Source organism: Bison bison, unplaced genomic scaffold (genome assembly GCF_000754665.1).
Source record: "Bison bison bison isolate TAMUID 2011002044 unplaced genomic scaffold, Bison_UMD1.0 scf7180017864041, whole genome shotgun sequence".
Classification (NCBI taxonomy): domain Eukaryota; kingdom Metazoa; phylum Chordata; class Mammalia; order Artiodactyla; family Bovidae; genus Bison; species Bison bison.
This window is the reverse complement of record NW_011494613.1, coordinates 3,586,258-3,599,789: the sequence shown is the minus strand read 5'-3', so window position 1 is coordinate 3,599,789 and position 13,532 is coordinate 3,586,258. Positions and strand designations below refer to the sequence as shown.

At 36.5% G+C, this 13,532-nt stretch overlaps 1 protein-coding gene across 1 annotated transcript in view; it reads right to left on the bottom strand.

The window, feature by feature from the left end:
* The window catches only part of LOC104985275, a 72,623-nt gene that overhangs the window by 56,121 nt on the left and 2,970 nt on the right, over nucleotides 1-13,532 (bottom strand). The window contains exons 2-3 of the mRNA XM_010835353.1: nucleotides 12,157-12,290; nucleotides 7,212-7,406 (exon numbers count right to left, since the gene is read on the bottom strand). Of these exons, the coding sequence (XP_010833655.1) occupies nucleotides 7,212-7,406; nucleotides 12,157-12,290 (329 nt within the window). The remainder of the gene's footprint in view (nucleotides 1-7,211; nucleotides 7,407-12,156; nucleotides 12,291-13,532) is intronic.

Genomic DNA, 13,532 nt, shown 5'->3' with positions numbered 1-13,532 from the left:
TTGGTGATGGACAGGGAGGCCTGGCGTGCTGTGATTCATGGGGTCACAAAGAGTCGGACACAACTGAGTGACTGAACTGAACTGAACTGAGACCAAATACAGAGCATCAAGAGTGAGTAAAATATGATCCTTCCTACTTTATATCAGGATTGGTTCTGAAAACGAGATGAGAATCAGTATTTGGAATTGAACCATAGAAAAAAAATAAGAGGGATTTTTATAAGGTCACAAAACAGTGAATTTACATATACATATGTATGTGTGTGTGTGTGTGTGTGTGTGTAAATATATATATAAATAATTCCCTGGGGGTCCAGTGGTTAAGACTCTGCACGCCCAATGCAGGGGGCACGGGTTCGATCCTGGGCCAGGGGAACTAAGCAGAAACTAACACAACATTTTAAGTCAACAATACTCCAAAGAAAATTAATTTTAAAAAAACAGTGTGATATAATGGAAACCACATTTAGGATCAGAGAGACTTGGGTCTGAGTCCTACCTTTTACCAGCTCTATAAATATGAACTGGTCAATCTCTGAACCTCCTTTTCTTCGTTTGGGAAACAGAATGATTTCATCTACTGCATAGAGTGGTTGTTAATAATAAGTTATGCAATAAATGCACCTCAATAGACTTTCTACGAGATAATATTCTGTTTTCCATTTAGATATTGCTACCCTACTCAAGATGGGGGGCCAGATAAAATCTTCCTAATGGAAGTACATTTTATATAGTTGATTTGTAAGCTGTAAGTAGTAAAGATAATAAGTCAAAATAATTACTCATATGTCTGCCCTTCAGTTTTAAAATTAAAATCCTCTAAGGATTATAAATGTCAAGATAACATCTTTAATGTATTTTCTGTAAAATGTATGTATAAGTAATATATGTGCATGCACAGAAAAAAAGCCAAGAAGAATCTTTCTACATAGAAAACTCAGTAGGAAAAGGTCAGCTTCCAGTACAACAGTTTTAACAATCACAGATGAAAACCACAGATGCAAAATCTTTCAATCCTGTCCTCTCCCACCTCTAACACCTTTCAAGAATACTACCAAGTGTATCTGATATGACAATAAATGAGTATGAGATGATCCAGCCTACTACAAGAAAATTGATTTCTGATTGGCTTAACTAATATCCAATACTATACAATCTACAAGGGAAATAAGTTAGAAAAAATTAAAAATTAAAGGGCAAAAATATTCCCTTGTAGCTCAGCTGGTAAAGGATCCGCCTACAATGCAGGAGACCTGGGTTCAATCCCTGGGTTGGGAAAATGCCCTGGAGAAGGGAAAGGCTACCCACTCCAGTATTCTGGCCCGGAGAATTCGATGGACTGTATAGTCCATGGGGTCCCAAAGAGTTGGACACAACTTAGCAAATTTCACTTTCATATATCATATAAATAAAGCAAAAATAAGACAAAGTATAATTTCACTTTTTATCAATTTGGTGTAAAATATAAAAGGAAAATAGAAGGATCACAGTTAACAGTTTCCTGAATTTTCCTCCATGCTAAAAATCTGTTTGTCTATAATCACATATCTGTTTATATACTGGGTTCTAACTCCTCTCAGTACACAGAGCTCTAACTTATTCTTTGCCACAATTCTAATACATCCCATCATTGGGTGCACTATAAAAAGTCTTCCATTGATGGACACTTAAGTTGTTTCCAGCTTTTAGTTATTATAAGGACAATTATAGCCTTTAATCATTTATCTTAGTTAATAATAGTTATCAGCATATAGATCATATATAAAGCTATGGTCCTGAATAAGATCACCTTGAAAGTACAGGCAGAAAAGAAAACAGATCCAAGGATAAGCTTTGGGCACTCCAATGCTTTGAAGTCAAGAGATGAGGAGATACCAGCAAGGGAGACTAAGAAGACATAGAAAAGGAGGCAGGAATCAAGAGAGACTGCAGTCCCGAAGGCCAAGGGATAGGGGTGTTGTAAGGAAGAGCATGTGATCAACTGTGCTAGGTGGTACTGAGAAGTCATGATGAGGACTGTGCTATCTCAAAGCAAATCTGATCATGTCATTTTTCCTCAAAGAATCCTATCACTGGCTTCTCAATACACTGTCAATAAGACTCTCTCCCCCAAGTCCCCACACACATGCTCTCACATACACACAGAGAACATCTCTAAGTCCTACATAATCCTGAACCTTGTGTCCTCTCCTGAATCAATGGTATCACTGCTCTACTGATGGACATCTTTCTACTTCTCAAATGGGTTCCAACTGTCCACCGCACAGACTCTCAAACTTCAGCTTGCATACTGTATTTTTAACAAGCTTCCAGGTGATGGTGATGCTGCTAGTCTGTGAACTATCCTTTGGAGTAGCACGAAACTAAAAAAATTCTTTCCCCTCTTCCGAGCTATCTTCTGTTCATTCCTAGATTTCAATTTAAGTATCATTTGCTTAAATCTTCCCCAGATAATTGAAAACATGCTTCTACACACTGTCCATCTGCATATTAACTGTCAAACTCACAATAATTAATTCACCACCTTTCTTCTCTGCTAATCTCCAAATTCCCTGTGGGCAGAGATTGTTTTTTGTGTTTACAGATTCTTAACTGTGTCAGTCAGTCAGTTGTGTCCAATTGTTTGCAATCCCATAGGTGGTAGCCTTCCAGGCTTCTCCGTCCATGGAATTCTCCAGGCAAGAATACTGGAGCAGTTAGCCATTCCCTTTTCCAGGGGACCTTCCCAACCCAGGGATAGAACCTGGGCCTCCTGCACTGCAGGCAGGTTCTTTACTGTCTGAGCCACCAGGGAAGCTCCTCACAGATGCTTACTTAGTGCCTAACTCAAAGCCTGCCACATAGTAAGTACACAAAAAATTTTTAAAACTGATCAATTTAAATGACTATTCAGACCTGTATTTCATGACATAGAAAGATAATTATGGCATAATAAGCTTTAAAAATCAGGTTACAAGACATTATTTACATAGCATTACCCGTTTTGTTCCATATGATTTATTTGCAAACAACAAAGTCCAGAATCACATACTTAAGAAAAGTATTATCTCTGGATGGCAAGATTCTGAGTAATTGTTGTCCTTTTTTGTATTTTATTGCATATTTGCATTTTTATTATTATTTTATAGAAAAATAACAAATGAAATTAAACTTTGACTTCTGACATTTAACCTCTGCTTTTCCAATTTTTGTTGTGATAGTCATGACTGCTATTTTAATGCATGCTATGCTATGCTAAGTCACTTCAGTCGTGTCCGACTCTGTGCGACCCCACAGACGGCAGCCCACCAGGCTCCCCCCGTCCCTGGAATTCTCCAGGCAAGAACACTGGAGTGGGTTGCCATTTCCTTCTCCAATGCATGAAAGGGAAAAGTCAAAGTGAAGTCGCTCAGTCATGTCCGACTCTTAGCAACCCCATGGATTGCAGCCTAACAGGGTCCTCCGTCCATGGGATTTTCCAGGCAAGAGTACTGGAGTGGTGTGCCATTGCCTTCTCCACTAGAACTAACCATCTACACATGTTTTTCTAAAATATGACTAGAAATTTCCCTTGTAATTTGAAGCTCAGTTGAGGGCTAAATTCGGGATCTCTAATCTAAGCACGTCTTACCACCAGAAGCTGGCTATGAGGGGTACCTGACTTGAGAGGGTCATTCTGTGTTTATTGACAGCATTTTTGCCACCCATTCTCTCTTTCTTGATGGTGGGTCAACAAAATATACATGCAATTTTACACAGAAAACTCACTAAAATAGAATGTAAGTCTATAAAAAAACTTGATGACACACTGCAATTTAAGGTATGAAAAGTTGGCATTTCAAATTAGTGAGAAAAAGAGGATTTATTGAATAAATAAACTTATTGTGCAATTAGTCATTTGGAAAGGAAACAATAATGCTTAATATTATCAAATTAATTAAAGATGGATCAAAGATTAAATTTTTAAAAAATAAAGCAATAAAATTACTTGATGAAAATATGAAAAATATATTTAAATTTAAGTGTAGCAAAGCCCTTTCTAAGAATGACACCAAGACTAGAAACACATAAAGGAAACTATTGCCAGTTTTCACTACTTCTGTATCAGTGTAAAGCTTCTGTATGGCATAAAGCAGCATAAACAAAACTGAAAGCAAACAACAAAATTTTTAAGGTCTTCATTAATATGACAAATACTTAAATCTTTAATATAGAAAGATCACTTATAAATCAATAAGAAAAAGATGAATGATAACAGAAGATAAATTGGTAATTCTCAAAAGGATAAAAACAAATAACCAAGAGACATCTAAAAATACGCTCAATCTTATTAGAAATGAATAAAAGAAATAAAGAGATTTTTTCTACATCAGATTAGGGGAAAAAATCATGAAAATTGACAATTAATAGTTTGGTTATGTTGAAAGGAAATAAACAATGCCATAAATCGTTGGTAGGGATATAAGATGGTATAACTTTTCCAGAGAGAATTTCAGCAATATCCATTAAAAATTTTTAAACCAAAAAATTTAATAAGTAATTCCATACCAAGGAATTTTCTTAAGCTACAGATTGGTTAAGTTAGCAAATATTATGGAATAATTTAAATGTTCACACATAACCTTGAGTGAAAAATATCAGTCTATAGAATGCCATCTGTGGTTTAAATACATGTATACACAGAAATGTTCACAAGGCTCTTCACCAAAATTCCATGCTATTCACTAAAATTCCATGCTAAGAATCCTAATTCTTAGATGTCTATAAACTTCTCTTTATAATACAGAAACTTTAAATGCAAAAAATATGATCAATATGGAGTATTTTTATAGTTCTCATCAAAATTGTTATCTAACAAAATAAACATAAGTTTGAACAATAGATTGCTATTTGAACTAAACTTATGTACCCACACTATCCCATTAAAGTACCTTTGGTGTTTCCCACAAATGACAATTACTATGTGCAAAATTAAGAAAGCATTAAACTGTATAACCACAAGTGTTATGCTTTGTGGTTAACTGTTCCCTGCACAGAAAAACCAAAAAGCCACCAAGTGAAAAGGTATTCATTTTGTGTTCACAATTATCTTTCCTGAGACAACTTATTAGTGCAGAAAAAAATATACATTTCTCTGAACTTGTAGGCTCAGCAGACAGATATATTTTGAAAAGGTTAAGCTATGTTTAGCAAGATAATCCTCAAGAAATGGATGCCAGAGAATTAAATATTCAGTACTTAAATTAACTTCTTATTTGGTACTTAGGAACAAATTGCCAAGAATTACCATCATCAAATAGAACATTTATTGACTCTCTGATAAAAAGAAAGTGAGATCTGCTTGAGGAAAAAAAAATTTAGAATTGGAAAGAAATCAGTATTTTTAACACTTTGCAAGAATAATATAAGCTGTGAGTCCTCAAAAAAGGATGCTTGGCTTTCAGAGTACCAATGGAAATGATTCAATACAGTTGTCTCATATCTACTAGACTACGTTTATATGTCTTTATGTCCACTATCTGCTTTAGGCTTTTAAAAGACATTTCAAAGAAGTTATATGGAACTGCTATTGTCTATCAGAGAAACTGAAGCAATTTTGAAATTTCCAAAATCTTCACATAAAATTTTATTCATAAAATTATGAATAATACATAAATCCTTTTTTAAAAAAATATTTTTGCCTAAACAGAAAACAAACATGTGAATGACCTTCCTTGGGGGATTCATATTGAATGGCACTGTGATTACTAAACACACGGAAACCAGAAGACTTCAAATCTTAAAAGAAGGCAGTAAAGTGTTACAATCTTGACCAAAAGTAAAGTTTGAGGAAACTGGATCAGAATAAAGCATGTGAGAGTAAGTTACTAATAATTTTTTTAGTAGTAAAATTAAAAGTGATCTTTTAAAATATGATCTAGATTAGTTAAAATATAACACTAAGAACATATCTATTTAAATTTAACTTAATATTTAATATTTTAGTATTTTAAAAACATACAGGGTGCCCAGCCTGCTGCTCTGTGACAACCTAGAGGGGTGGAGTGGGTGGCAGAGGGAGGCTCAACAGGGAGGAGATACACTTGTAATTATGACTGATTCATGTTGATGTACAGCAGAGACCATCACAAAACTGTAAAACAATTATCCTCCAATAAAAAAAATTAATGCCAAAAAAAATGCATTACAGATGATTTTTCAGGATTCCTACCAGCTCTTTTGAAAGACAAGAGACTTTAGAGTATGCATTCTCTGTATGCAGGTGCTATCACCCTCGAGGGAGTGAAAATTAGTGGCTGAGGAGGCAGGGGATAATAAAAGTTTACTCTTTCTATGTATAAGGTACAGATACACACACAATACCACAGACAGATATACAATATATCTAGAGCATTATAATTTAATGCGGAGGGGAAATTAGGGTGGGGAGCAGTTTAAAAAGCCTTCTTAAGGGGGTGACAATGAAAAAACATTTTTGAGAAAAATTAGGGTAAACAAATCTGGATTCTAATCACTATTTAGAGGTAAGTTACCTGATATTATAAAGCCTAAGTTTCTTCATGAATAAAATGGAAATTATGACTTCTTCTTATGATTGAAGATTTAAACAGGAAAAAATGCAAAGCACAGAGCATAGTACAAGGAATATAGTTCACATTAAGTAAATGTTAGCCCCCTTCCCTTTTCTTTTCCCATTTGAGGATGCCATAAGTTATATACTCACCATAAAAGAATACTCATATTCCAAAGGAAACTGAGACACAAGGAGAAATGGAAAAGGTTCCAGTAGATACGACTTTTGTACATGATCCCTGGACCCAAGAATGCCCAATGATGAGGAAATCTCAAAACTGCCTTCAACTCTCAAATCTGCGATGTTTAGTTGTATAAGCCAGGCAAAGTTGCTTGGTTCTCATGAGCTTCAATTTCTACATCTGTACTCCACCGAGTTGTTACAAAGAACAAATGAGGCCATGCGTATGACACTCTTTGGGAACTATAAACTGTTCAACGAAATTTGCCTTCTGGTTCATGTCAATAACAGGAGATGAAGATACTGACCTAGACTGTGTACATACGGCGAAGGAACAGAAAGGCCCAGAACCCAACTTCTCCTTTCTAGCACCCAAGAACAGAAGCAGGTCTTCAGAATCTAAGCCTCCAAGGCAGAAATTCTTTGGCTAAATTCTTTTAAATCTAGTTTAAGACAAAATTAACAGTGGAATTCTCACCTATCTCTTTGCTCCTCGTCTGTATAGTGATCATCTAACAAAGAGGTGCCGAATACTCCAAGCACGGTATCGTGACCTTTCTTGTCAGCTGTGTGATACACTCGAGAGCCCACACGCAAGTCAACGGGCAGCTCTTTGGCTGGGATGGTGGCGCACAGGTTGTGAAGGGTCCAGGTGGAGTAGTCTTCTGGAAATCTGCCGCAGAGGTAAGAAATTAGGCCTCTTTTTTTTTTTTTATCATTTTCTGCTTTTTTAGATACAAAATATATTTACACTGTCCGTTTAGTTCAGGCTCTACAAAAGACGTGTACACGTGGTAGATCACATTTAAAACTATTACAGTGGTTTATAAAAAGTTTACTATTACAACCTCAGGCCATTGACCAGATCTTTAGTCATATATATCCAACTGCCTGCCGAAGATCTCAACCTGTATTTTCTACAGGTATCTCAGAATCAACAAGTCTAAAAGCTAACTCATTATTATTATCCCACTCCCACCCAAATCTCTTCTCTCCTGAACTCTGCAACTCACTCAGTGACACCATAACCTTTAGCCATTATACATTACTTCATTGCTACTCTGCTCAAATGCTTTATATCGCTGAAGAAGTTCAACAACACAGTACATTATCCATTAACTAGCATCAGTGGAAATCTGGGTCTCTCTAAGTTAACAAAGCATCTTCTTTCCCATTATGCAGTTAATAGAACTTGCTTCTCTCCTGCCTTTCCAAAACAGAAAAGAGGTCATGAAGATCTAATTTCTTAATACCCACTCTCACTTGCCATGCCATTCAATCAACAAATCCTTTTTGACCACCTATTACGTACCAGACTTTGTACTAACCAATCTATACACATCATCTCTAACTTCTATAATGAAACTATGTGGGAGGTATTATTATCATTATTAGCCTTATTTTGGAGCAGGCTTGTTTTGGATAGGTTGCAAAATTAGTTAGTGGTCACTGGATCTAAAAAAAGTGTTGCTAATTATGAGTCAAATTTCTTTCCTATTAATGCCTATTAATGACCTCTGAGGAGGAAATGGCCATTAGCCAGTACAACTCCATCCCCACTTCCTACTAATGTTATACTCTTACATTACCCAAACAATGGCCTTTTCATCAAATCAAATGAACTTTAGACCTTTCGATTATGGACCTCCAAGCCACAGCTGGCAATACTGATGACCCTTCTTCCTCTCTGAGCTTTGTTAAGCCTGCACCATCCCAGCTCTCCATCTACCTTTCAAATTCATTATAACTTGACTTAGTCACTGGCTTTTCTTTCACCATCTTCTGAACTGGGTATGGCTTCCAAAGTTGAACTACTCTTTCTGCACTGGAAAAATCATCTTCAGTATTTCAACCCTTCCCTCTGTGCTGAGTTCCCAAGTCCCATCTCTGCTATCACTATCTCACCAAGATTCCTCATCTTCAACATACAAAGCACTGGAGCCATCTTTGTCTCTGCCCTTCACCTGCTCAGCCAATGAAAAACTGAGCGTCTCCCTTGAACAGAGTTCTTCCCGTGTGCTCCTTCTCCCCCTTACTTCCACCACACTCCAGTCCAAGCCCTTATCACCTCCCCTGAAGAGCAAAGTCTGCCACTTGGATTCAGCCCTGCACCCTCTGTCTCCTCCCCCTTCCATGCATGCTTGCCTGTGTGCTCAGTTGCCCAGTCATATCTGATTCTTTGGGACCCCCCAGACTGTGGCCCATGGAATTCTCCAGGCAAGAATACTGGAGTGGGTTGCCATTTGCTATTCCACCTCCTTCCAAACATCCTGCAAAATTCTAGCACACAGATCTTTAAGTACTCCTCTCCCCAGTACAATGGCTTTTTTGTTGCTTGCTGCATGCAACAATTTCCTCTAAGTTTCAAGGCTCCTAGCATCTGGCCCTACTTTAAGCATAGTGGTTAAGAATGCCTCTGTTCAAATCCTGTTTAAAGTTAACACTTGGCAATAAGCAAATCAATTAATTTCATTATACCTCAGTAAGTTGAGAATAACAACATTCGGTTAAGATGGTAATTACAACATTAGTGCATCCTGAGTAAAGTTGCTTTAAGAAAGAAAGGAATGGATGCATTTAAAGCATATGTGCCGTCTCATATGGCAGATGCTGTCTCCAGGACAATTCATAGGGCCAGAAAGACCTCTCAGTTCTTTAAGTTATAGATATATTGCCTAACTTTTTATCCGCTTTCCTGGTGTCTCAGACAGTAAAGAATCTGCCTGCAATGTGGGAGACCCAGGTTCAATCCCTGGGTCAGGAATATCCCCTGGAGAAGGGAATTGCTACCCACTCCAAGTATTCTTGCCTGGAGAATCTCATGGACAGAGGAGGCTGATGGGCTACAGTCCAAGAGGATGCAAAGAGTTGGACATGACTGAGTGACCAACACTTTCACTTTTTCAAATATTCTTCAAATAATACTTCAAGGACAAATTTATCTGCAAACTTTACTTTCTTTTTCTTTCTTGCAAATATCTCTTTTCATACATTGCCCTATTCCTGTCCCACCCAATCTGACCCTTTATGTAATGGGTTAATGCAGATCTACCCACTGACCATTCCATGAGCCTGGATAGTAGCATAGTATAAATAGTTAGCTGGGCCTGCATCAGAAGCCTAGTTCTAACACTTGGAAATGCTACTACTGGCCTCTCTGAAGGTCTTCTGCAAAATTAAAGCAAAAATTCTTAACCCCTACCTTATAAAAAAATTGGTAACAGTAACACTTCTTGGTCTCTGGAACTCTGTTTACTGCTGTGACTAATTTGCACTGCACGACACCTAACCCATTGCTAGGCATCACATGTACATTATTGAATCACTAATAGAGAGTAGTTTATGTCATTTCCAAAACAGTATGTGGCCCAACAAAAACAGGACATGAAATGTGTACATGTTTAAGTGGCAGAGGAAAAGAGAGGTAAATCTAAGTGTTTGGAAATGCCTGGGACAAAAAAATGTAACTCGGGGAGTGAAAATGGATCTCCAAGAAGCCGAGGATCTCTAAGAAACTCAGGGTTCTGAAGAAAGGACTGGGAAAAAGAGAGAGTAAAAGGTGGGTTCTGATGTCATGCTCACCTACATCTTCATTCTATCTGGGACAGGTCTTGGCTAGTGGAATGTTCTTGAGATTACTTCACAGATTTTTTTTTTTTTTTAACTTAAAAAAGCATCAGAACCAATCTGAATTCCTATGTTTCCTTCATGTTTTTAATAATATAGATCTGCAAGTGAATCTCCCTTGGTTATTGAGCTAAAAAACACTATGTTTTCAAGAGATGGCTGAATTCCTAAGAAAACAATTCAATTGGGAAGCTAGTCATTGGTGAGAAAAGTTAGGTAAAAAATTGATTAAGGAAAAAAGAGCAGTGAATAAAAGATTTTCCAAAATTCTCTTCTATTCATATAAACTTTTTAAATACCAGATTTTTATTCCTCTGCATCACATTCTTAGTTCTTTATAATGGAGATTTCTAATTTCAGTTTTAATGAATTAACACAGTCCTATATATATATATCAAAAAGATCTACAAATATTTTTGGCATGCTCAAGAAAGGCTGTGTGTTTTTATAGCACACTCTCCTTTAACAGGACTATTTGTCATTCTTTGAAACACTAAGACATAAAAAAGAAAAGACTCTGCCTCTGTGTGTGGCCACACTACTTTGCCTAATGCACTAAATGCAAGGTTTTTTAGGGGAAAAAAAATCAAGAAGTTTCTGCTTCATTGATAATCTGACAGTAACTATTTATTGAAGGCAAAATACTTGTTGTCTGCTGTCACTATTTGTTTTAATACATAATCTTGCTAACTAAATGAGCTTAAAGCAATGCAGATAAGCAATGGCATGTCAGGGTCACTTAAATGCCAATTTGACTCTTTCATAAACTTTGGAATTCTTTTCCTGTGAGTCTACTCCCAGCTACTAAATTGTGAGTATTATCCATTTACAAAGTTTAGGCTGGCCATAAAAAGGTTGTCTTCCATGTCCTGCACACCTTTCAGTGCCCTAAGCAACAACAAAAGCTAATAATTAAAGCTTCTTTAAGCCCCCCATAAAGAGTTAAATGAAGAAGAACCTAGAACCAACCAACCCATAAAAACCTTGTGGAAAAATAAGGAGAAAATAAGTTTCATCAAGATGACTGACAAAAGATAAACCATAAACCTAAATTGCATTTACACACTATTATTCAAAATTGTGGTTGCACTCCTATGTAATAAGAAACCCTACTGAAAGTATGTGAAGGGTGGGAATGAAATATAAAATTATAGTAGAGAAAAGTAAGGCCATCTAAATTTCCAAATCGAGAAGGAAATGGCAACCCACTCCAGTATTCTTGCCTGGAAAAGTCCATGGACAGAGGAGCCTGGCGGGCTGCAGTCCATGGGGTTACATGACTGAGCATGTGTGCATGAGGGTGGAGGTTGATGGGTTGGTAGCAATAAACTGGTAGAACTAAAAAAAATAAATTTCCAAATCGACTGTCCTATGGATATTTTGTGGGGGGTTGTCTTTTATTTTATCATAACAAAATTAACCAATATAATGAACAGTTAATCCAAATTAGGCACTTCAGTGACCAAAAATATCAAGTCTCACATGTTAACATGAAATTCTTTTTTGTCTCTCAAAGAGTTATTTTTATTCTAGCTGTTGCTTTGTCATTACTAAGTACACTGATCCAAAAAAAAAAAAAAAGTAGAAAGAAGTGTGGACTACAATATATATATATATATATATATATATCCTACTGTACCAGCTGCCCCCAACTCTTCCTGTGAGAAGGTTTAAGTTGGATCTCATACGTGAATTTCTAAAACATTTAATCTTCCTTTACAAACACAGTTTCAGGTATAAGTACTACTGAATAATTTCTCTTCAGACAATAAAATTTGTATAGTTAAGGAAGTTACTTTTTTTTAGGTAGTTTTTGATCACACATGGGTTTTGAAATCTTTTTTGGTCTCTGTGGTATAACTCCAAATTTACTTTTTCGCCTTCGCTTAACTTCTTTTCCTTTGATTTGCAACAATTCTGATGATTTCACCTTGGAAAAAACATAAAGTGTGCTGTTAAGGAAAGTTAGATCTTTCATATTTGATGTTCCATGTTATTTTTCAACTCCTAATTTCTATGTATATTTTAGAATATAAATCCTAAAGGACGTGTTGATATTTTCCTCTAAATTTTTTCCTAAATTTTATAACACATAATTTTATACCTTCACAGCAATAAAAATATTAGTACCATAATTATTTATAATAGTCTATTTGTTGCCTTAAAACTATTAAAGAAAAAATATAAGATTTTTCCCTTCATAAATCTACTCTTCTTGATTAGTATTTTTAATAAAACTTACCTTCAGCCCCAAAGTTGGTCATGACTAGTGCTTGCAAGCACAAGCCAAAATGAACTTTAATGCTTTCTAGAACTATTTTGAGTAAGGTTTACCAATTTATACTTCTTACAGGTATCCTGTTTTCTGTTTCTACTACTTGGGAAAAGTCAAATGCATTTCTGTCTCCTAAACAATTGCCTTTTTAATCATTATAGATATTAGGAATGTTGTTTTCCTAGTTTCCTTAGGAAATTTGCAGAATTCATGGCAGTAGTTCATTTAAAGATACTTTTCTCTGTGGGTTGCTCTGTACTTTTTGGAGACTAGATTTCAGGAAGAAAGCAGGGAGGTTTTCCTTGAGGAAAGCAGAGAATGACTGAATAAGTAGGAAGAGGCCAGGTAAGGGAGGTCCTTATAAATTAGGTAGAGGGTTTGGGCTCGCTGCAGCCTTAAGGAGAGAGCTATTGCAATGTCTTGGTAAGGAAATGATAATGAATAAGGGAAATTCAGAGTAAGGGGTATACCATCTCACCACCAAGTTCATGTTTGAATTTCCTCTATAGTGTCTCCACCACAGGCCATCCGTCCTGACTTGAAAATGGGGAGGGAAATGATGATGAACAGGGAAAACTCAGAGGATGGGGTATTCTATCTCACATCAAGTTCATGTCCGAATTTCCTCTACAGCGTCTCCACCAAAGGCCATCCATCCTGATTCGAACATGATCAGCAACAGAGGACTCAGAGTCATCTTTGAAATTCTTCCAGGTGTTAGAAATTTTGTGTATTATTATTATTGAGCCTACAACTTTCATCTACCAGTCTCAATTCAATCCTCGGGATCATACAGGCATAATCTGGCTCTCTTCCACGTGACAGACAAATATTTGAACAGAGTTGACTCCCCTGGGCCTGCTTTCCCACCTCCCACCCCCTGACCACTACCACCCC